This window comes from Callorhinchus milii, unplaced genomic scaffold (genome assembly GCF_018977255.1).
Source record: "Callorhinchus milii isolate IMCB2004 unplaced genomic scaffold, IMCB_Cmil_1.0 Scaffold17, whole genome shotgun sequence".
NCBI classification, from domain to species: domain Eukaryota; kingdom Metazoa; phylum Chordata; class Chondrichthyes; order Chimaeriformes; family Callorhinchidae; genus Callorhinchus; species Callorhinchus milii.
The window spans coordinates 12,241,602-12,265,626 of record NW_024704758.1 but is presented as its reverse complement, the minus strand read 5'-3'; the positions used below and the strand labels follow the sequence as shown (position 1 = coordinate 12,265,626).

The 24,025-nt window shown below is 37.8% G+C and overlaps 1 protein-coding gene across 3 annotated transcripts in view; it reads left to right on the top strand.

Annotated features, from left to right (window-relative positions):
• LOC103174998 (protein kinase C-binding protein NELL1) overlaps positions 1-24,025 on the top strand; it is a 164,112-nt gene that overhangs the window by 105,797 nt on the left and 34,290 nt on the right. For all 3 annotated transcript variants that reach the window (XM_042341382.1, XM_042341381.1, XM_042341380.1), the window contains one exon: positions 19,022-19,117. In XM_042341382.1, the coding sequence (XP_042197316.1) occupies positions 19,022-19,117 (96 nt within the window). The remainder of the gene's footprint in view (positions 1-19,021; positions 19,118-24,025) is intronic.

Here is a 24,025-nt window from a genome sequence, read left to right as displayed (position 1 = left end):
CACGCACACAACACAACAGAGATGTGCGTGAGATGTGTTCATTGCACTAACTCTCATAAGTCGACGTTGAGAAACGAAATCCATTATTCAAATCTACCTTCTTTCCCTCCACAAAACGCATTCTTCCTCTCATTCGGACAGTGTAGATAGAATTCATTAAGTCTCATCGTGTATTTTGACACCTTTGTCTATTCCTATTCTTGTTTGTCTAATACTTTTCTCAACCAGTTAATTACTCAAGAAGTTCATTAATGCAGCATCAGTTACTTTTTTTTGAAAGTCTGTTCTAAATATTCACCATATTATCGGGATTTTTTTNAACGCTAGTCCCATTGTGAGAATCTTTAATTTAAATTCAATTTTAAGTCAAACAGCCTGCTTACATCAACCTAAGTCAGGTTTGCTTCTCATTATTTTAAAGATCTGGATCACATTCCCAGCCCCCGAAACGTTAACCTACTATGAACAAATTCTTCTTTGCGAGCTTCTCCTAATAATTTAGAGCTTTAAGCCCTTGAATTATCCTTTAATTTAATAATAATTTTCTGAACATTCTCTAGCACTTCAATGACCTGAATGTAGGAATCCTAAATGCACACACCAAATTTCAAAAGTAGCCTCATCTGATCTGAAGAAGTTTAGAAAAGTCAAATGCCCTGAAGATGCAACATCGTATTTGAATAGCTTTTCTCATGGAAGCTTTGTATTGACTGGGATCCTTCAGTAAAAGATCAATATTTAACACCTAATATACATACCAGAATAACATTATGATGGGAAACTAAACACATTACAGGTGATGATGTGCGAATGGAAATATCATTTTTGTGATTTGTGATGTTGGCTAAATTCCCCAAGTATGAACCTCACCTTGTCTTGTGATTTTATGAATGTCTTAGCTAACGGTTTCTCTTCCCGCACCACCCCACCCCCCACCCCATGCATATTTTAATTCTGTATGTCATTGTCATTCTGTGTGTGTGTGTGTCTGTGTGGTGTCTTTCTCTCACACACACAATTACACACAACACAACTTTAATAACCATGTACACATTAAGTTAGAGATTTTCTGAATTTGTTGCTCTTGCAACAGGATTGATCCATCATGTTATAATTACCGTAGCAATCTCACAGGTCTCAATTCAGATTGCCATTAGACTAGTTCATTAAATTAACATTTTCTTCACTTATGACAATTTCACAGAGTACCATGTTAAATTTGTCAACATCTTCATTTCTGATGCTTCTTATTGGAATGTTGTGTGTCTTTTGGGTCCAGTGGAATAGTTTAAAGCTGATAGCACTATAGAGTATGTGATCTTATGTGGCCAATAATACTACTAATAACAATAATCCTTGCATTTGATATAGCGCTTTTCACGTCGGGAGGACGTCCCAAAGCGCTTCACAGAACACACTGTAAAGTGAATTGACTGTATATTTGTGGGCGAACGCAGCAGCCAATTGCGCACAGAAATGTCCCACAAACAGCCGTAGATTGAAAATGACCAATTTATTGTTGTTTTTTTTGTTTTTTTTGGAAGGATTATTATTAGGCTCTGTGTGGAGTAAGAAAACTTGCCCAAGGTTTCGCCCTCTGCCTGGAATTGAACTCAGGTCTCTCGCTTGCAAAGCGAGCGCTCTAACCACTGAGCTACAGGACTCCACAATGATAAAAAACTTTTAAAAAAATATTGTTGAGCGAAGGATTACCAGCCAGTGAACTGGACACTATATTCTCTGCTTCCATACAGAATCTGTTTTGTTTACCTTTGTGTGACAGCACAATAGTAATAGTAATACAGTGCCTTTCTCTTCAGGAGGTGCTTTCAAAGTGCTTCACAGGATTTACTGTAAAGTGTGACGACTGTGTATTTTGCAGACAAATGCAGCAGTAAATTTACACATGGCAACATCTTACCAGCAGCCATGATGTGAATGATCAATTTTGATTACTGGATTGATAGGACACAGGGAAAAGTTCCTTTCTGATTTTGAATCGTGTCAAGGAATCTTTCATGTCCACCTCAACAGCCAGATGAAATCTCGCTATATCATCTATCTGAAGGATGACAACTCCAACGATACAACATCCTCAGCATTGAGTTAAAATGCCGATGTGGGAGACAAGAGTGCTATCAACCAAGCTAGGCTGCCACAACTGAAATAATTTGGCAAAGTCTTGAATATTAGGCTTGAAACTTGTATTTGCTGGTGGATTTTCCTTCTTTACAGAGATGTCCTGACTCATTCCATCTGATCAGCACAAAAGAAGAGGTCACATTCAATGTTTTGTTGTGGAAAGACTTCATTCATCCATCCACAATTCGACTAAAATTATATTATTAACCAAGAATTCAATATAATACCAGTTTTATTGCGTTCAAAACCAATAAATGTGTACATTGTTATTTAAGTAGCTTTCGAAATGCAAGGAAGAGCCACAGTTGATCATTAATGTGAATTTGATTTAATTAGACATTCTAATCTTTCCCTGCACACTCTGTCCATAATGCACCATTCTATAGAGTGCATAGTTGGACGTAATTGTTAGTAGTCCAATTAGAACAGCTTATTGCTGAAAAGCAATTGAATTAGTATTCACGGGCACAAGAACCAGCAGATGGTTCCCAGTATGCCCATTTGTAAATATTAACTATGAGTAGGTTGTCGAGGTTGGGAAGAATCTCAACACAATAGTGAGACAATGATTTAGCACTTGCGAAGGCATTATTTCCAGACTGCCCATTTAAAAACAAGTAAGGCATTTTAAGAGGATGCCCCTTAGAATATATAGTGAAGTGTTGAATGTGGTGTGTACACCTTTGCTATAGAATTGTAATTCTCTTACTTGCTGAGGAGTTAGGATGGATTATGCACATTCTCTTTGTCACAATGGCACGAAGGAATAGCTTTTATCAGTGATGCCTGATTGATGAGTTGCCCACTTCTCATTCTCCCGCAAGGTTAGCAACTTCTGTTCAGCAAAATGGTATTCAGCTCGGTGATTATGTCAGCATGGCTGAGTTATGCTGGCTAGAGGAGTGCTGTACAATGCTGGAAACGTCAGCACCAGGGACATTTGTAAGAAAGGTTGAGGACATTTTTTTGAAAAACGAAGGCTTGATGCAGTGATGGAAGGACAGTGGAGTGGGTGCTATGGAAGAATGAGATCAGATAGGCCAAATGGGTCTTCTCCATCCAGACTAATTATGTTAAAGCTCGGTCCCAGTTAATGAAACATTCTAGGAGTAGCCGACCAAAGGTAAGGATCATATTTGTGGCTGGGGATGGAAAATCAGCAGTGAAGTCCTCACCTGGCGGGTTTCCTCACCTGGCGGGTGGGTCTGCATATTCGGAGGTGATGGAACAGGATAACTACACTTTTGGTATCTGAGACACTGCCTGATAGAAACAATCAGTGATGTGGAGTATGAAAATGGGATGGGTACATTTTTAAAAGGAATCCGATCATCGGAGTGGATGAGGCTTAGCTGCTGCATACCACACTCCATCCTCCAATATCAGCCCTTTACAAGATCGTGACTGAAGCTGTGCCTCCAACTGGGGTTTATTGTGTGAATACAAAAAGCTGCCGCAGATACAACTCATTGTTCTGCATCAGTACAAAGAGTCTTTTTAGAACATTTGTGATAACATTTTGCATTGCGCCAGCTGAACCTTCTTATGCTGCATAGAAATAGAGAAGCATTAAACTCGAGCTAGCCAGCAGAGCTATGCTGATTGCTTCATATGTTAACCCACAGGGAGGCTACTGAGTTGCTCTTCGGCACAACAGCACAAATTCTCAGCTACCGCTGGGGTCAGTTCAGTGAAATTGAGCTGTCCCCCCAATTGCACTCTGTTGTTACCCTGTCATCTCACATATTTAATAAAACAGAATTTTGCAGACCTAGAGAAACAGCTTGACCATACAATCCGCAGAGTGGATGTGAACTCTGACCTACATTTTGATGGCCATGGACAAAATTGTACATTGTAAAGCAGTTCAGCATTACCACATGTGGGCCTAAGTTAGCTTGCATTATTCTGGTGTCATATTAACAACCTGAACAACAATGATTTTTTTAAACAAGTGCCGTTTCCAAGACACTTTGATGTAAAGGGAACGTGAGCCTAAATTGTTCAATGAGGTTGTTAACTCACTCAATAATTTGAGGATATTATAATTGTGAATTTAACACGTAGAAAATGTAACACCTTATTCATTCAATGTCCTCCTGAATGGAGAACTCTCAATCTTGTAATAACGTGAGAGAAAGTATTAACATGCAAATAAAGAGGAAGAATATATAGGAACTATAGTTGACATGTATGCGTATTAATTTTGCATGATGTGCTAGGAGTCCTCTTTTTTAAAAACTGAAGAGAGCCATGCAGTTGCAAATTGTGCAGAATTATTCAGGAGGCACCATTTAACAGATGATAGATCATTGCTTAAATCATCACAGATTGTTGTTTTAAACTGCATTTATAAATATTCTCCACAATACAAAGTGAGGATTTGGAGGCTCGAGCTGATATTTAGCACGTTTGAGAGATTTGTATTGAACCATGGCAGACACTCATTAACCATCAACAAGCCCACTTCATGGCAGTTTGCAATCTACAGCCTGAATGAACTAAAGTGCTGCTAAAATGGATTATGGTATAATGACGTTTTCTATAAATTTTGTCCTTCGATTAATGGCAACTCTGCTTTCACGAGAGCATTTTCAATTATTATTTCTACCAATTAATGATTGTTAGAAACTCACCTAAAATAGACGTGTGACTTAATAAAATGCCAGGTTACTCTCTATAATCGACATTAAGACAATTAAAATGACTCCAGTGATATTTCCGGCATTGCTACACACATTCTTTCCCCATATCCTACTGTGGAGGGCAAGTCTAGCTCTCTGAACTCAGCAACTGCATTTTAGTTGGATCCCTCAAGGGAATCGGTTTCTATAATTATTAATCTTTTCATGCAGCAAAGTTTCAGCTTGTACTTGCATTTTCCCAGTGGATAAACAACTTTTAATGAAGGGATATGGTTGTTCCTGTTAACATCTAACTGTCAAAAGGAAGTTTGAGTGATTCCGTCTAAGTGCAGGATGTTGATTTCATTGCGTGCTGTCTCATTTGGCTGAGGTTGTCTTCCGTAAGTCATTTTTGGGATTCCTTTTGCTATTCGGCTGCATTATTTCCCGGATTTGCTCACGCCTATACGCAGCCTTTCTTTTGTCGTGATAGCTTTTATGCTCATTTCTGAACAGACTTTCCCATACCTTGCAATCATTTTTTTTTATTTGCAACACTGAACGATCCTTCTGGGGTTCCGATGCCATGTGTTACTCAATTATTTACAAACACAAGCAGCTGCAGTCGGGCTGAAGCTATTCCAACAGCGAAGAATCCTCAGCCGAACAGATCATTCTCTCGTAGGCTTAAGGTTTGGAGATATTTTATGGGAATGTGAGCATGGATGTAGAAGCTATAATATTCTGAAGGTCAAAAGGTTTTTTAATAGATATGTAATGGTTGTAATTGAATGGACTTGACTGTGATTTGATAAGACATTTTGTCCGTTCTTTTTTCTCCCTGGTAAAGTACTTCTTAGCCATATCCAGCCACTTACAGTGTTTTGCCCTTGTATTTCCTCCCCATACTTAACTCCGCAAAAGACTCAATATTAGATTTATAGTCATGCCCCTCCAACCAGGCAGTTTTCTAAATTGGAACATTAATTGTAAACCTGCCTGTAATTAGGTTAGTGTTTAAGTTTCCAATTTTCCTAATGGGTTGCCCCATAGTTTTAGAACAATTAAAGTCATCAGCTTGTTCCTATGCCAGTTTTCAGAGTGCAACAGGACTGGAATATAAGTTCTACATTATGTGCAAATGCTGGGACCATGATAAACCGTTAGCTTGGTGCAGACTGATAATATATTATTCTAACAGCAGGTATCATTCCTATACTTGTGAATAAAGTAAGATGCATAGGCTTACAAATATAAGTTCTGAGTAACTTCTTTTAAATCTTTTGTCTTAGGATTTGGTGATTTGGCTTCAATTAAGGGTCTAGACATGTGACTTGAACCCCAGGCTCTGCCTTTACTGCATTGCAACAGCCAGGAATGATCTGTCTGCCTGATTTTTCGTCTCATTCATTGCCTGTGGAGATGATTTTCCCTGGACAGACCATTTGTGAATCGCAGTTATAAAACCATGCCTTAGTGCTTCACGGTGCAATGCATTAGTACACCAATCTGGTGTTCCACATTACTCGCCAACATTTGTAATGTACCGTAATGATTGCATATATATATATACTATTTACAGCAGACAATTTACTGTTGCACAATTTGTTCAGTGCTTTCAAAGCCTTATTGCATATTTTACTGTATTGTTAATAACTTCAATATAATGAGGTTATTTGCTGGATAGCAATGCAGAATGCATATATGCAGTGAAGTAATTATTTCATTCCTGTTTGGATTGGAGTGAACCTTTGAAGAAATTGAGGTTGCTGCATCTCTTAATAGGAACCTCGCTCCATTTCAAAATTCAAATCTGAGAAATGCAGATTGTCACTTACCTAAGCCTGAGGCATCATTTGCCCACTGGAAACATGCAAAACATGGCTCCTAAATCAGCGATTCTATTCTTCCTAAGCGTTGACATCCCCAGCCACTGTAATTAATTTACATAACGAATTCCTGTTGCACATCAAATTCATTTTATTAATGAAGAATCCGAGTTCAATCCTGATATTTTGCCCAGGCATCTGTTATCCATATTCCCAGAATGCTCCTTCCACCATAGAGACATTCATCATGCATACACGAATGCTTCCTGTTCAAAGGGGCACTGTACATTTAAAAAAAATTAGACTTTAGTAGCTGGTTACCAAAAATGTATCTTCTGCCAGCTGTTATGAGCCATGACCTGTTGTTTTGCAGTGAGACCCAGTTTGTATTGCCCCATGCTACAATAAGCACTGCTTCCTAACCTTACTGCAGCTTGATGCTGTGATTACATGCAATTTCAAATCACTTCCCTCCCCTCTCCTCCCAGCGGTATATCAATGCCAAGTGGAAAACATGGTTTATCCATTGCTGCGAATGAGGACTGAATAAAAATGAACATACAAATTTTGGGATTTCTGCACATGCGACTCTCTCATATCAATATTAATTAATCGTTGCATTCTGATACAGCAACTTAGGCATTAGGAGGTTGTTTCAAAGTGCTTCACAGGATCTTACTGTAAAGTGTAGTGAGTGTGTATTTTATAGGTGAACACAGCAGACAATCTGCGATATCCCACAAACAGCATGAATTGAATGCTTCACCTGTGGATTGTTGATCAGGACACTGGGGGAAAACTCTTTTCGGATAGTGCCATGGGATCTTTAACGTCCACCTGAGCAGATAGACAGAAACTTGGTTAAATGTGTCATTTTAAGGGCATCGCATCTTTAATAACCAATAAAGAAAAGTTTACTGAAATTCTCGACCTATTTGATTTTGCTATAAAAAAGCTTTAGGTTGTCAAGTCATAATCTGCAAATGAATGTCAACGTGCAGTGATTATGCATGTTGTGGTACATATGGAATGGAAAATTAGATCATTTGTCTGCATTTCTTGCACTTGGAACTGACTGACGAGCCGAAGGGATAAAATGATAGCATTTTGTAATGAATCTTCTTTTAAAAATTGTCTAGAGCACAAAATAACATGTTTGAGTTTTCTTTCGAGCAGATCAGAATTTTACTGAGTAATCCCAAAATAAGGCATAGGCTCCTGCAGCTTTAAAATGTCAAGGAGTTCTTTTCAAATTGATGAAATTAACTCCAGATCAATGCCATCCTTATCCAAGCATTGAATACCAATGTACCAGGCTACTTTCTATTTCCTCTCATTGGATAGAAATCCTCAACCATGCAAGACGCACATGAGCAAAATATTAACCCAAGCATGAAATGCTCACCAATATCTTTAAGAAAAATTGAACACACTGCAGTCAGTTTGGTGACTGACTTTACCTCGACACCACACAGCAAGACTTTAATTCATTTTAAATAGCTCATGCTTTTAAAATTCTTATCGAATTGCAGATTGTTTTGCTGAATGAATGATTATATTGTATAGATTGAGGTAGTTATGTTGCCAAATTGACTTTGATATTTATCTACAGTTAATATAAATGAGTAGAGCCAGAAAATTTAATTTCCTGGACCTTGCCCCAATCCTTAAGAGCGCTTGGGCTTCGATTCTCTGCCACTCAGTTCAAGTTTTTCGGTGAGTTTCCGTTAGTATAGCTGCATTTTTATCTTGACCTATAGGACAAGGCCATCCACTATACATTCAGCTCTCGGAAACGGTCTGTCATTGCATTGTAACTCGTGTGACATCAAAGCAGCAAGCCCATTAGGAAATGTTTACTGAGATTTCTCATCCCTGGCAGGATTTTATTGCCTCTCTCTCACCATTTCCATTTAGCTGGTTTATTCTTCCTTGAAAGACCAACCCAGATACTTAAGGATTGCTATAATACATAATGCTGTGCTATTCTGATCTTGGATCCAACTCCGGTTGCCCTCCAATGCAGAAAGCTAATCTATTCTTTACCAATGACTACTTAGTGGCATAATTTTTTGGATTACTTATCAAGGTGAGAGATGTTAACTGGAATGTGAACACTCTCATTTCAGTCACCCAGCTCCATGATCATATACCCCCATGTCAGGTACAGCCTGTTAAAAGCATCTGCTCTGTCCTTCCTGTCTCTCAACCCCAACCTCAGAAGACTGCACTCGTTCTCAGTCAAATCACCTCCACCAGTAACATGAGAACAAAGAGAGGAGCTGCAACTTCTCATTTTCGCCAACAAAAGATCAGTCACCTGTTTCTCTCCCCTCCACATATATGTGTGTGTTTGTACGTGCCTGCGTGCACATGTGCAAATATATGCACAGGCACCCCTGTGGAATTATATTTTTATATATAATGTAGGCAAAAAAAGGGAATACTTCCCAAAAATATGTTGCATGATCTTTGAGCCTCATTCCCTTCCAAATGACAGGATCCAAGGTCAAACTAATTAAATGCTCCACATTGGATGGAAGATAATTCTTTCAGTGTCTTAATACCACTGTTCCAGTCAGCATTAATAACTTTGATAGAATCAGCTTAATCTTTCCCTTTTGGGTGCCTTATATTTTAATATTATTACATTTTAAAATGTCTGAACAAATTTCCATATTAAGTTTCCAGTATTCCATAGAGACTGAGTTTTGGTGCTATGGTGATAGAGACTAGCAAAATAAATCATATAAATGTATTTATTCTTCAGCTATTAGTGATAATTTTACTGTCGCCACATGATAATTTATTGCAGTAAATTGTCACTTAATGGGCTGCATGTGTATCACAGGCTGGAATCTAGTTAATCTAAATGGCGCCATACTTAAAAGGGCAGTGCTTACTGCAAGTAATGTGACTGGGCTGTGCAATCATATACTTCTGTACTGGAAATAAGAGACAATAACTAATTAGATCACAACCACGGTTTAGATTTGTGTAGCATCTTTCACATCAGGAGGATGTCTGAAAACATACATGAACGTCTCATACAGCTGACTGGGGGCCCGAGCTGGGGAAGGAGAATAAAAAGACAGTCAAAGAGGTGGGTTTTAAAGGCAGGGCGGGAGGAGACAATGGGGTGTGGACTCCGGAGAACATGCCAGCCAATAACCAAATCTTTTAATCTAACCAAATTCTTTTATTGCCTACAATGTCAATGTGATTCCGCATTGAAGTCATTACTGTATCATATTAATGGGTCCAAAACACTGATTGTCCAGCGCCTTGGGACATCCTAACCCTGACATGAAAGGTGCTATATGAATGTAATTTTGTTGTTGTTTTGAATTTGACCTTATAAACTATGTAACTGTTTAACGTTGGATGCATATCCAAATATTAAAATTCTGCACAGTTTCACCTTGAGCCCTACAAGTTGAGAGCAAACCTTCAAGACCCATCCCTCCAATATTGAAATCTGGCCATTTGTTTTTTTGCTCATACTTTTAATAATGGGTGATCTATAAAGTTCCACTTAATAATCCTGTCTAAATTGGATACTTATCTAGCATTGTTTAATAAGTTAATTGATGTAGGTGCTTTTTTAGGAGCTTGTTTCACAGTACAGGGTACCATTTTTTTTGGGGGGGGGGAGGAGAAAAACAAGTATGATCCAAGAGTACAAACAAAAAATGTGTTAAGGAAGTATCAATTATAGGAAATCCACCAGCATTATCTCATCATATGGATGAGATAAATGATAAATGATACAGTAGAAGTAAGTTATATCTATTCCAATGTGTGGTGAGATTTCCTATGTCCTAATATTTTCTGCCTTAGAGCCTGTGTCCAATAGTTCACAAAATTAATTACATGGTGAGCACCACTTAATTGCCATTATCCAAGTTGTCATTTCTAGGTTCTCTGAAAGGTTCAACTGTTTCTAAAGCACTGTTCTGCAGCATTGCTACTACCTCCTGGAGACCTGCTTTCTTTGCTTCATTACACATGACATTCCAGTTCACCGTGTGCGTGGGTGACTGTTGAGTTCTCAGTTAAATCTAGCAAAAGCATGTTAAGAACTTAATTGTTTTGCAGTAGTAACTCTAGTAAAGTAAATAAGAACTGCATTGAAACATGGCTTTATTATGTCCCAGAAAATGAAAAATAATTTATTTGCTAAAGTAATTAAACATATATTCACAATCGGTAATATAGTAATTAACTTGTGCACCAAAGTGTGGTCTCTTCAAAACGCTAAACTCTCTTGAGATCTCTGTCTCTATAACCCAACTGCAAGTTGTTTTGTAGTTTCACGTACGTTTGTCTCAAATATTTTCCATCCAATCATCAGGTGTTAAAGGAACGCCTTAGAGGTATTTGTGATTAGAACATCATAAAGGGCCTTTGTTTCCGGAGTAAAGGCAGCACGGTCTATTAAACTAATTGAGGGATGTCAAAATTAAATTTTTGACCTTTTGTAAATCAAAATCAGATTTTAAAAAGAAGAATGAAGTCTTTCCAGTCGACTGCTGATTGGCAGTACTTACTTATCAAATGCTAATAATTGTTCCCATCTAAATTGGTGATTTGACATTTCAGTTGTTCTTCATCTGTTGTAAAACCATCCATTATCAGTTGCTTTTCTTAATATTTTACCATGGTTAGAGCAATGAAATGGTATTTCTGTGCAAACTACTGTATAATGATGTAATAGCAACATACAGTGAGTGTATGTAGCCTTTGAAATCAATCATTATTCATCAGTGGGACAGTTTTAGCCAGATCACCCATTTATTAATAAAGAGAGTGTTGGGTTAGAACCAACTTTCTGCATTTCTCATTCTCTTGCTGAATAACTTTATGATAGTGTGATTAATACACCTGGCAACAATGAATGGAATCTGTATCATTTTAAATAAATAACGTGAATAGGGTGTGTGTAGCTAGAGGTTTCTCACAACTCGTTTCCATAAAAACTATGCTCTTTCAATACTTAAAGATAATGTTCATGCTTAACTTCATGACAATCAAGTAATTCTCGAGCATTTATCCCAACAAATATCCACTCAATTCGAATATTCCTCTTTCAAAATCAAATTATTGATTACACAATGGCCAGTCTTATTAACCTGAATGTGTTCTTAAAATACTTAAATCATCTTTCAAATGGTTTGACATTAAACTGCTCTTGATAATAAAAACATTATATTTGTACCATACAGTCAAGTGAGATGTTTAGTCAATAAGGAAGACCTACCACAATGTAAAGGGTGTTCACAGTACTTAAATACTCTCATTTGCTTTGAGTGTGAGTGGGTAAATAACTCCTGCCAGACACTCATAAAGCAATGTAGGAATGGCTGGTCTTTCAATCGATAGGAGAATCAGTGCGTATTGTTGGAGTATGTTGTAGCTTAAATGGAAGAATGTTCACTCAGCTGCAACCACTTAACATTTAAAATATATTGTCTAACACCATCTGTCCATTGAATTTGTTCCCTCTGTTGTTGCTGTTTTCTCTTTGTTGGCATTTGAATCGCGACAAAAGAATTTGTTGCAGAACGCCTGTGGTTCGATCCCATTTCCATGGTAATCTTGTACTTTAGAAATGCTTTAAAAGAGCACCCATTAGGCATTACTCCTTGATTTCCCACCTACATATTCGCCTTTCCACAAAGTGGATCTAATCCTTGCGTAAAGTTACTTTTCATAATTTTGTCTGTGCTTTAAATCTTCCAGAATAAAGTAGGCTTAAAATCCTGTGAGATTTTGAAAACCATTGAAAGCCTGCAATTAATTGAGAAAGCCGTGGGAGAAAATATGCAAAAAATGACCTATACTGATTCCTGCTTCAGAGTAGAGACAGTCTAATGGAGTTTGTGCACATGAGACCCAGTGAATTGAAGTCAGTGCTGTTTTTTTCCATGACATTGGCTTGATAAATAGACTATTGCCACTGGGTGCCCCAATTAATAGGACTTAGCTGTTTAATGTTGTACCCAAAAGTAGCTGTCCTATGAATTATTCTTTGCAAACTGCCACACTCGCAGTCCAATATTTTAAGAATTGCCCTGCTTTCCAATGGGAATCCAATGAATGTGGATGCTTCAATAAAAAAAGTGGCACATGCCATTTTCAATGAGAGCAGAATTATTTCTTTGAGAGAGCCTGTGAAAGTTCGAAGAAAATTGTCTAAATTCATTTTCGTATTTGTTCGGAGTTGCGAATTCAGACCATGAATGACTTCCTTTGCCTCTATAAATCATAAAAACGCTAATTAAGTCTGCCTGTGGGATTGTGCAGAGCTCTGATTTAAACAGCGAATTTAGCCACAAGAACATTTTATGTAGGTGCAAATAATGGATCATCTCACAGAAAGAGATGTCCACATTTTTCATTAAGAGAGAAAAAAGATTGAAATTCAGCCCATTAAATTGAGCATGGAATATGTTTGCTGGCAACAGTGCTTAACAGACCCAAAGGATCTGAAAATGTCTCCAGAAATAGGTTTGAACCTCTCAGCCCCTTTATAAACACCAGATGCTCTTATGAAGATTGAGCTGAAATAAGAAGACATGAGCTCTGCTAATCTTTAACATTATTAGGGCACCTCTGACATTATTTTGCTTTAATGAAATGAATGCTTCAGCAGGGCAAACTTTAAAGTGCATTAGGTTGACTGAACTGCACTGTGTATGTGTGCATGCACAGTCAGAGGATGAAATAATAATAATAATAATCCTTGCATTTGATATAGTGCTTTTCACGTCGGGAGGACGTCCCAAAGCGCTTCACAGAATAGACTAAAGTGAATTGACTGTATATTTGTGGGAGAAAGCGGCAGCCAATTGCGCACAGCAATGTCCCACAAAGAGTCATAGATTGAAAATGACCAATTTATTATTGTTTTTGGTTTTGGAGGGATTATTATTAGGTATGTGGAGTAAGGAAACTTGGCCAAGGTTTCGCCCTCTGCCTGGAATTGAACCCAGGTCTCTCACTTGCAAAGCGAGTGCTCTCACCACTGAGCTACAGGACTCCAAATCTATGGAAGCAAACCTGCAACACTAGCAAAGCAGTGCAGTGCAATTCATTGGCAAATGAGGATATGCAGTAGCCCCGTCCAATGCTTTTTATGTTAATGGTGTTGGAGAACCACAAGACCTGCTGTCAAGCACAGTGCAAATCTTTCTGACATTAGAGTTGGGCATTACCAGAGACAGAAGGGTTTTCAGTGGATGGCTATTATTATTTACTGAAAGATACAAAACTGGCATTCATCGAAAACCATTTGACTTTCATCTGCAACAATTACAGGAGAAGGTTAAATTTCGGGCAGGTAATCGTAACACCACTGAATTTTGACGGCAGCATTTGTCAACATTACAAGTGTTGGATCATTAATGCTGGGTTGTATGTCTAATACTAGGGGAATGTCAATTGGCTGAAGTCTTTGGCAGCTTTCTCCATAAATATGACAGTGTATCAAACTTGAGTCCTGCCAAGGTTTAAGCCTCTGAGCACGAAAGCATGAGACTGGTGCTTCATTGATAATTTGAGGAGCTCTTCTGTATGTATATTTCAGTATTGCCTTCATTGAACAGAATAGAGTTATTCATGCTGTCAAAACTGTTTTAACCTATGAGTTTTATATTTAGAAGTTTACCCGCTTTTAAATAAGGGAATTCATAGCATCATCCCATAGTCAGGCGCCAGGAAATGTACTTGGCTTTGCACGTGAATATAATAATAACACTCCTTGCATTTGATATAGTGCCTTAGCAGGCCGTCAAGACATCTCAAAGCGCTTCACAGGATATGAAGTGAATTGACTGTATTTTGTGGGCAAAATGCAGCAGCCAATTGCATGCAGCAGTGTCCCACAAACAGCTGTGAATTGATTTTTTTTGAGGGATTATTACTCTCGGAAAGCGATCGACCATTCAGTTCCTACTTAATGTTAAGCGCTCTGAGATGCTGCCCTGCATGGAGGGCGCTATATAAGTGCAGGTTGTTGTTGTTGTTACTGCTAGATCAACAGATGTATATAAATATGTTAACCACTCTTTGTGGACATCCTGATCAGGCAGGGATTTTTTTTTGCAGTTGAAGACTGCAGCAAAGATCGGATTCTAATCTGCGAGGTTTGCAAAAGAATGTATGAAATGACAAATCCCCGATGTGTTGAGGCCAACTTTCTTGTACTCCACTGGGACACCGACTTGACTGGGATAGGCGACCAAATGAAGTATGAGGGTTGGCATCAATACATCTGAGGTTTGCTGTATACAAATCCAAATGAGACCACTGTCACAGTCAGCATGTTAGCCTGATATTATACAGCCACAACTGCGTTATATATTGACTTGTTTGTTGACCAGCTGTCTTGTACAAGGACCAGTCCTTTGAATCGGGTAATGTGATGGCAGTGGGAAATTGTTTAATTGTGATATGTTCAACATCAGGAAATGTCTGAATCTTGAGTCAATAATCCGATAGTGAAAACGACAGATCCGATTTTCATGCTGTCAAAAAATCCCAGAAAGAGAATTGAACTGTGGCAGTTTATAGATATTAAGTGTGCTGCCTTCGCATATAAAACAGCTGTCAGGAAGTTCCAGAATTAGTGGGTATTCAGTATTACTTTAGCAATCTTTAAATAACAAAATTAATCAGAGAAACTTTATCTACATGTGCATGGATTTGAAAATGTCTTTGCCAAGGATATTGACCAGACTTCGTTAATTTAAAGGAAAATTACTGTCTTTGCATCAATTGGGAGCCTTCAAAACACATATTTTGATGTTTTTTCATATCGGTAGAACATGACTCGAGAAAATTTGTGTACTTGACATGTTTTTCAATGTTATTCAAGTATAGACTAATGCAAAATACCGCATTGGTCCTCAGAATATAGATAGAAATAGATTGGAGGTTCCAAACCAATTTTCTTTGGTGATGAATCATCAATATAAATATGAACATAACTGTTCAAAACTAATTTTATCATAGAGGTGGCTAAATAGGGCAGAAATTGTGTGGAGTGGAATCGTGCTGTTATACAAAGGAGCTTGGGTGAGAGAAGGGTCTTTGTTTTGGAGGTAGCTTAGCTCAGTTGGCAGCACTCTCGCCTCTGAATCAGAAGATTGTGGATTGGTACTTTGAAGTGACAGTCTAGGCTAACACTTCAATTTGGGAATGCTGCATTGTTGGAGGCGCCCATTTTTTGGATAAGACATTAAACTGAGGTCCTATCTGCCCATTCAGGTAGGCGTTAAAAGATCCTGTGGCACTATTTGAAAAGCGAAAGGAATTTCTCCTTGGCCAACAATCCCCCACAGAAAAATTGTTCATTCATTTCATGGCTGGTTGTGGGGCATTTCCGGTGTACAAATTGGCTGCCACATTCATCTACAGAATAGTAGCTACACGTAAATCATGTGAAGCACTTTGAGATGTCCAGCTGAAATGAAATGTCATATATCAAATGTGAGGATTATTATAGATTGTAAAGGTAACATAGAGTAGATCAGCATTGAATATGCTTTGTGCTTCGCTTAACCAATAGATGCTAGATGGCTTGGTTGGGAATTAGGGGGAATATTATTTATTCTTTAACACTGTGATCCCCCATATGGATAGGTAGACATGTTTGATATGTATAAAAATCTTTGAAGAGGGGAGGAAAAATGTGAATGTTGTAAACCTGAAAAAACAATAAAATGCAGGAAGTGTTCAATGAATTCTGATGAAGTTGTATCCAAAACATTAACCTTTCCCTTACAGATGCTTATTGACCTGTAGTGCATTTCCAGCATGCTTGGGTTTTGTTATAAACCCATAAATTTGTTTGGAGTGGGGTAGCAAGTTGTCTATCGTTTGCTGAGCGTGATACAGAGCCTATTAATGAGCCATGAGAAAAACTTTGAAAAAATCTGCATGATATCCGTATCCTCTGAGCCTAGGGAGAGTACTAGTATAATTTTTCCTACTACTTTTCCAGCATCAATTTCATACCTTGCTGCATTGACAAAAATTAACACATTTGATGGCAACTTGTCATTTTCCAAGCCTGTCTTGGGAAAGAAAGATGAATAATATCAGGCAGCCAAACCTGAGGTCCCTTGTCACACTATAACAGGACAGCAAGTGATTATGGTTGTAGCATGCCGGGATACTGCTAATCCATTAATTCACGAGAAAGGATGGCACGCTGTTAATGGAGTTGACAGCCCTTACTGAAAGTATTTATACAGTCATATTGCTAATTTATATCATCAGCATGACAAGCATCGCTGTGTGCTGATGAAGCAGAGTGATAAGAAAATGGAAGCAAATAAACTGGCTGGTGCCGTTATATAAAAAAAAGTAATTAATTCAAAGTGTGGAAATTCATAATGCAGAATAAATCAAGCTTTTAATTATCTCACGATAAACTTTGAATGAAGAGTATCAATTAAGTTAGAGCATGATAATTAGCTATTTTTTTTTGGAAGAAGCATTGTTTCTGATGGTGGCATTCTACTTTTAAGCTTCAAAGTTCTTTGCCCAACTTGTTCATATCTGTATCATCAGTGAGTTTAGGAAGTCAGATCACTCGCTCTTGACACCTCCCATCCCCAGATCACTCACTCTTGGCTACTCTCCTTCAGATCAATAACTTTTGGACCCAGGAGCTGACTTATAGCCAAACATACTGTACATACAAATGTTGGTAGAATTGTCCTTCAAACAAATTTTCAAAAGGAAGTCTACAAAACTAATCGAATAGCAAATACCTTAACCTCCTAATGTCCTTATTCTCCCAATTCCACGCAGGGAGCATTGCAGTGTCTGATTTAGCTCGCTATTTAGCCATTCATAAGATAGATTTAAAAGAATAGTGGCCTGTTCTATATCTTATTGTACAACCTGAGGTCAGATTAAGAATGGGTTGATTAACAATTGTGAAAGAGAAGATGGTCAATGAAAGATCCATGCATCAAGCCAGACTTCAATTATTTTAGCAAGAAATAAATGCAGCAGTGTTTAGGCAGCAAGATCCTATTAGTTTCATATAAATATATATTATATATATAAAAGTGAAGGTGACCGAATTAATGGATCAGCAACAAAGTCACAGATGTGTTGTAATGTGTGGTTAATATTTCAAAGAAGCCTGTCATGTTATTTCTTTGCACTATAGTTTTTGGCAGTTCAGGGAGAGAGCAAAGATATCCTGGGGGAGGGCTTTGTGGAGTTGTCCATCAATAAGTCAATTGCTAAAATTTATAGGGAAATAAATTCTTGGACTCCTCAGGTCATATTACCAGTTTTTAATCTTTAGTAGGAGTTCTACTGAGGAAAGTATTAAATGCATTTGTCATTTGTGTGATGCTTTCCCCTGTCTTCTTTAACTGTGTCTAGTTCGTTTTTTTAATATAACCGAAGCTCAGTCAGATGGATTTCCTCTCCTAAAATTCTATTAATAAATGCATGCTGCTGCAATCCAACAGAAATACAGAACAGAATAAAAATGAATGTTGCATAAATGCAAATGTGGTGTAGTCCTTTCTTCCTTTACAATGTAATGTGACTTACTACTGTATTGGCACAGTCTTCCTGTCGGCAACAATGGCTGTTCGCTGACTGGTGCTGTTGGAAACAGATTTCTCTTCAGTATATATTTATTCACCTGGTTCATTGGCTCGTCCTGCTCTATCTCTCAACTGAAAGCTTACACCTGTTCATTTCGTCCCCTGAATGCTTGGAATACAAAGCTTCAGCCCAACCCACTGATGTTGCATGGTCTGTTGTTGCTTTCTGGATGAGTCCACTTCCACCTGCTGCCTCCCTGCATCCAGTTTGCTGTAAGTGCTCCCCAGCGATCAGCAGCAAGCGGCATAATCAAGCAGGTGGCTTGTTAGAATTTTCAGGGGAGCGGAGCACATGTTTTAGAACATGTCTGGCAGCAACTTATTTTTCACACTCAGCAACGGCCAGATTGAACTGTATCCATTTCCCCTTTCCTAGGCCACTTTTGGCTTTTTACATGTTTTCCTCTCTATTACTAGACTGGAGTCTATTTTATTAATGCATTTGTATATATGTTGCACTCTTATTTCTGAAAGTTCACAAAATACACGGCTGCTGCACTTTTTACACTATATTCTGTGAAGCGCTTTGCGACATCTCAACGACATGGTAAGGCACTATATTAAATGCAAGGATTATTATATCCTTTGAAGCACTTTAAGATGTCCTCCCTAGTTGAAAGGCACCATTAAGTGTATGGATTATTATTAAACCATTGGAAATGGAATTTCCATACATCAGATGAAGATATCTATACCTGGATAGATTATGGTTTGGGTTAGTCTGGTTGTTTGATTTTTATTTTGTGTACGTTCCACCATAGCCTTAAAAATCTGTTTCTCTTCAAAGCATTCTGTGAGGAAGGCTGCAGGAATGGAGGAAGCTGTGTTGCACCTAACTCGTGTGCCTGCCCTCCTGGGTTTAAAGGACGTGGCTGCCAGACAGGTAAGATAATCTTTATTCAATGATTGTGTGTCCCATTAGGAAAGTAACACAAGTGTTTCAAGTCAACGTGCTATCTATTTAGTTCAGACACCATTCATTTTTAACTCCCAAGGAAAAACAACTCTGACTAAACCAATGGTACATGGGCGCTGTTTATTTTCCATGCGTTAGTGTAAAATCTATCTCTAATTGGCCTCTTGAACAGTTCAGTTAAGTAGCTTCATGTACCACAGTGTAAATTAAGAAAGAAAAGAACTGTTTCCTGGTTTGCGTTAGACTTCACCATCTTTGGTCAATTAGTAATTTGTTTCATCAAACAGGATATTACTGAGATTTACTCTCTTTTCCAGGTGTCCAGGTAAATGCAATAATAACCTTGATTCACAGACTCTGAGCATGTTGTTAAATTTGCAGATGGCATCAAATTGTGCATTTGAGGGGGGAGACTGTGGAATCAGAAAAGAGTACCCAACATCCTACAATTACTGCTCAGTCCTTGGAGTAATCAATAGCAAATTAAGTTTATTGCAAGCAAATGCAGGGCACTGTATTCAGTAAAAATACATGTACTCAGAGTTGGATGGATCTTCTAGGAGAAAAACTGGATGAAATCTAGAAGTGTTAATTAATCCATTGCTCACCCCAGTATAAAGCAACAATAAACAAGATATATGTTGGGCTACATTGCCAAGGTTGTGAAGGATACGTTCAAAACAAACACCAGGAAGATGAGAAGGTAGTGAATTGTATAAACAGGTTAACATTGAAAGATGCTTGAGGTCATGATATTGGACTCATTTAAAAAATGCTTGATGCTGTAAATGGGAAGAATTTGGTATTGATACTGTGGAAGGTGAGATCAAATAGGTATGAGAGCCTTCTCATCCAAACGTTTCTTGTGATGTTATGAATTTAGTTACCAAACACCACTGACAATGAGTTGTGTGTGAAGAGGTACATGAAATGTTAATGATAAATATGGTGTACCATTAAATACAATCAGTACCATGCCTAGGAGTTGAAACTGTTCCTTACAATTTTGGGGAAATTTATATTAATAGAAATGAGGTAGTAACCTTTAAAATATATAATTCTCGGGTATTTATTGCCTTAAGTATCATTTTCTTTTGCATCAATTGCTGCATATTTTCAGATTTTTATTGGTGAACTTTACTGGTTCGTGCATTGGCTGGAAATGTCACAATATATCAATGCACATTGTGAGGTACAAACCTCAATGAACATGTTAACTGTTTTATAAATAATAATAATCTTTCCATTTGATCTACTGTTTTGTGTACATCAGGAGGAAGTAAAGCATTCACAGAACTCACTGACTGTCAAGTGTGTGACTGCCTTTTGTGGGCAAATTCTATTATAACATTATCCTACAATGCAGCAATTTCACTGGTAGTTTTATTGAGGTAAATGTATTTCATATAAACTTTCCCACCAAAAGGTATTTTGCTTTCTTTATTGCCTCAATGAGAGATACCATAGTTAATGCCAATTATGTATCAATGGAAGTATTGTATTTTGATATTGAAAGTACATAAAGAGATAACAAAATCAGATAACCCCCACCACCCCACCACCCCGGTGGGGCTTTTAATAACTAGGATTATCCAAACTTGTTCTGGGTGGGATGTTGCAGAAAAATAATAACTAATTGAACATTATATGTAATGGGGGATGTTCAGAGCAGGCAACAAAATAAGACAGTTGAAAAACTTGAAGCTTTTTCATTATTATCAGTAATGTCACCCATGTGACACAGTCTTTCAACTAACACAACCGTTCTCTGTGAGAGGAATATTTACACACTTTATATATTGTTTTGCTGCAGAAAATATTCATTCTACCCCCAATTTACATAAAGACAGTCAAATTTCACAGATTCACAGAGATTTTATTTGTGTTGTAATTTTGTTTCTTGTTCATGTTCCAATTCTTGATTGCGTTGACTTTGTGCAGTTGTCCTTCAGCCAGTTCCACTCTGGCTGTGATTTGATGGCTGCAGCCATCCCTGATTCACACTGTCTGACAGGAACTGTGCTCAGTGGGAAACATAGGACTCTATAATGGATCCTTCCTCCCCTGAGATTGAAAACTGTGTCTGCCTTGAGCTCATTCACCTAATCGCCCAAATGCTAACAGCAAAGTAGTGCCCATGAAAAAGAGATATTCCTTCAACTTCAGTCAAGCACGTCAGTCAAAGCTTGTCGTTCACTGCTGCATTTGGCAACTAAATTTATTATCCTAAACTTGTTTTTCTTAATTAAAAATTCCTGTAATTTTCAAGAGAGTTTGCATTTCATAATGTAACAGTTTAGATAAGGTAATGAGCCATGCTATATATGACCACACGGCAAACACTGGTACACCGTATATGCTGAAGTTACATGAACAATTGCCAGGCGACTGATGCTTTTAATTGGGGAAACTGATGGCATTCTGCAAGTGAGATTATCACCCATGGCTCTTCATCATTAGACACTCTGAGATTGTGAATTGACCTTGTGAACTCCTTAACACCTTCCTCGCTTTTCCTTATCTTTTATCTTCTTTTTAAAAACGTAATGTTTAAATACTACTTGATGTAGAATAAGTAGATGTATAATAATTGCACCAATATAATGATAGGGTCATTTTCAAGGGTGTTTTAGGCTGGATCCAACTTGTGCTGTACCTGATCTGGGAGTGCTTGACGTTGGCACTGGGTGAAATATTGGAACTGTTTCACTATTCTTTATGGTACCTGAACCTTAAAGAGAATAAAATATTAATTAAAAATCTCATCTTTAAATCTCTACATGTTCTGCATCCTAAAGGTTGTATGGTGCTATAACTGGAACGGCATAAAGGCTTTGAGATGCAGATGGAGAGTGATGGGCATGTTGTCGAGTGTTTTTTTTAAATATATACAGATGTGCAATGTCTCAAATAGAGAGGGATTGTAAAGATGGCATCTTAAATCAGAGGTTATGGAAAGTCAAAGTAAATAGATAAACCTTTCTTGGAAAAGAATACTGAAATTTGGAGAGATGTGTTCGTTTGCATGGAACTTAAGTATATTGGAATAGCAATGAGGTAAAAGGGGAGAATCCCCCTACCAGAGATCGATCGTGAACATTTGTTTGAAAATCAAACTAAATTCAGAATGATAAAAATACCACCTTTGCTGCTGAAGATTCAGTGTGGTAGTATATTCAGCTTATAATGAACTAGGCAGCCTCCAGCTATGGTTGGTTTCACTTTAATATCAGGAGACAAAGGCTTTGTCACACCAAGACATTGAAAATATGCTAACATTCTCTTCCTGACATAGCTTCCATTCATGTATCAGTAAAGCTCAGGTTAGCCTTTAATGTTAGTGTATGGTACATGTTAACATTGGCCTTTGCCAACATTCATAAATTCTGTGATACATTTCTGTAATTCACCATGTCTAAAGGAGAACAAATGTATGTCCTCAATTTAATGGTGTCAGTGGTGGGGGGTGGGATTAATGTGCGAACCTGTGATTAAAGGAGGAATAGACTAAACCCCTTCACTGAGAGAATACCAATAATATTCTACCTAAATTTTGTGTGTTTCTCAGCAATTAGTCTATTATTCTTACAATGTTTGACTGCATCAGCTTAATGTGCTCCTTATTTGAAAACTTCTGTGCAAATTTTGTGGAATATGTAAGTGGGAAGATGAATAGACGGTAATGTAATTCTGTAGGTAATTGCTAGTACCTGGCTTGTTAGCCCAGCATCATACTTTACAACTGTAGAACTGTATGACACAGTATAATACAAATGGGCCATTCGGCTCATTTTTCCATGTCTGTGTTTGCTCTTTCAAGAAGGAGCTTCAGGTATCTTTACATGGACTGCATTGGAGTTTTAGCTTAAAACGTGCTCAAAGTTCTGATGTGAGATCTGAACCTACAACCTTATGATTTTGAGACATTTGGAGGGATGTAGGGAAAAATATTTTTGTGGGTTGGTCAAATAGTCAAATACAAGGGCCAAGGCTGGGTAAATACATCAGTTTTGTTCCAGTAGATGGTTCCTTCTCACAACTTATTGTGTCCAAATTGAAGGGATGTGATTTGAAACCTTGGTCTTTACCGCTGAATGGGCCGTGATTTGTCTTAGCACAGAATGCGATGAAATTAAAATGTGAGCCTAAGCATGAAAGATCTCGACAATGTATTTTGTTTGATCACCGCTGCAGTGTATTTCATTGAGACCTAAAAGGACCTCTGTGACAGGCTGGGAGGCTGCTGGCTGGTGGGTGTTCTTCAAAAGAATTGTCTTGTATATGTTTCTGTTCCCCTTTTGCTCTCTTTTCCATTTAATGAAAGTTCTTAAACCCTTTCCAATCCCTCTTGAGCTTTGACACAGTGGTGAGAAATATTCCCTTTCCTGAGTTGCTTGCTCTGTGGTCCTAACATCTCCAATCTTTCCATTGTTTCAACTGTCAGAAAAAATTATACTCTTGTCTGGTGAAGCATTTTTTTTAATTTCTCCCTGTCAATTTTCCTCCTTATCCCATTAGTTCTGTTTTCCATACATGGAAATTTTGAAATCCATTAATGTTAGATATTATGCATGGATTTAGAAAAAAACAATTCCTTTTGATCTCATCCCTAACAAATCATCTGACGGAGGCAAACAACCAAAGTAAAACCTGTATGAAAGGAAAATAAAATTGCAAAAATTCTCTTGACTCCTGAAGTTAATTGAGCAAAAATTCTAGAATATCATCTAATGCTACAATATACATTATTCAATCTTGACATTTCCGCAATCCCAACAGGACTGGCATCATAGCATTGCTTAAAGTATTTCATCATCTGTAGCCTGTTCGCATCCAACCAAACTGTGCATATGCTTTCATTTGCATACCATTATG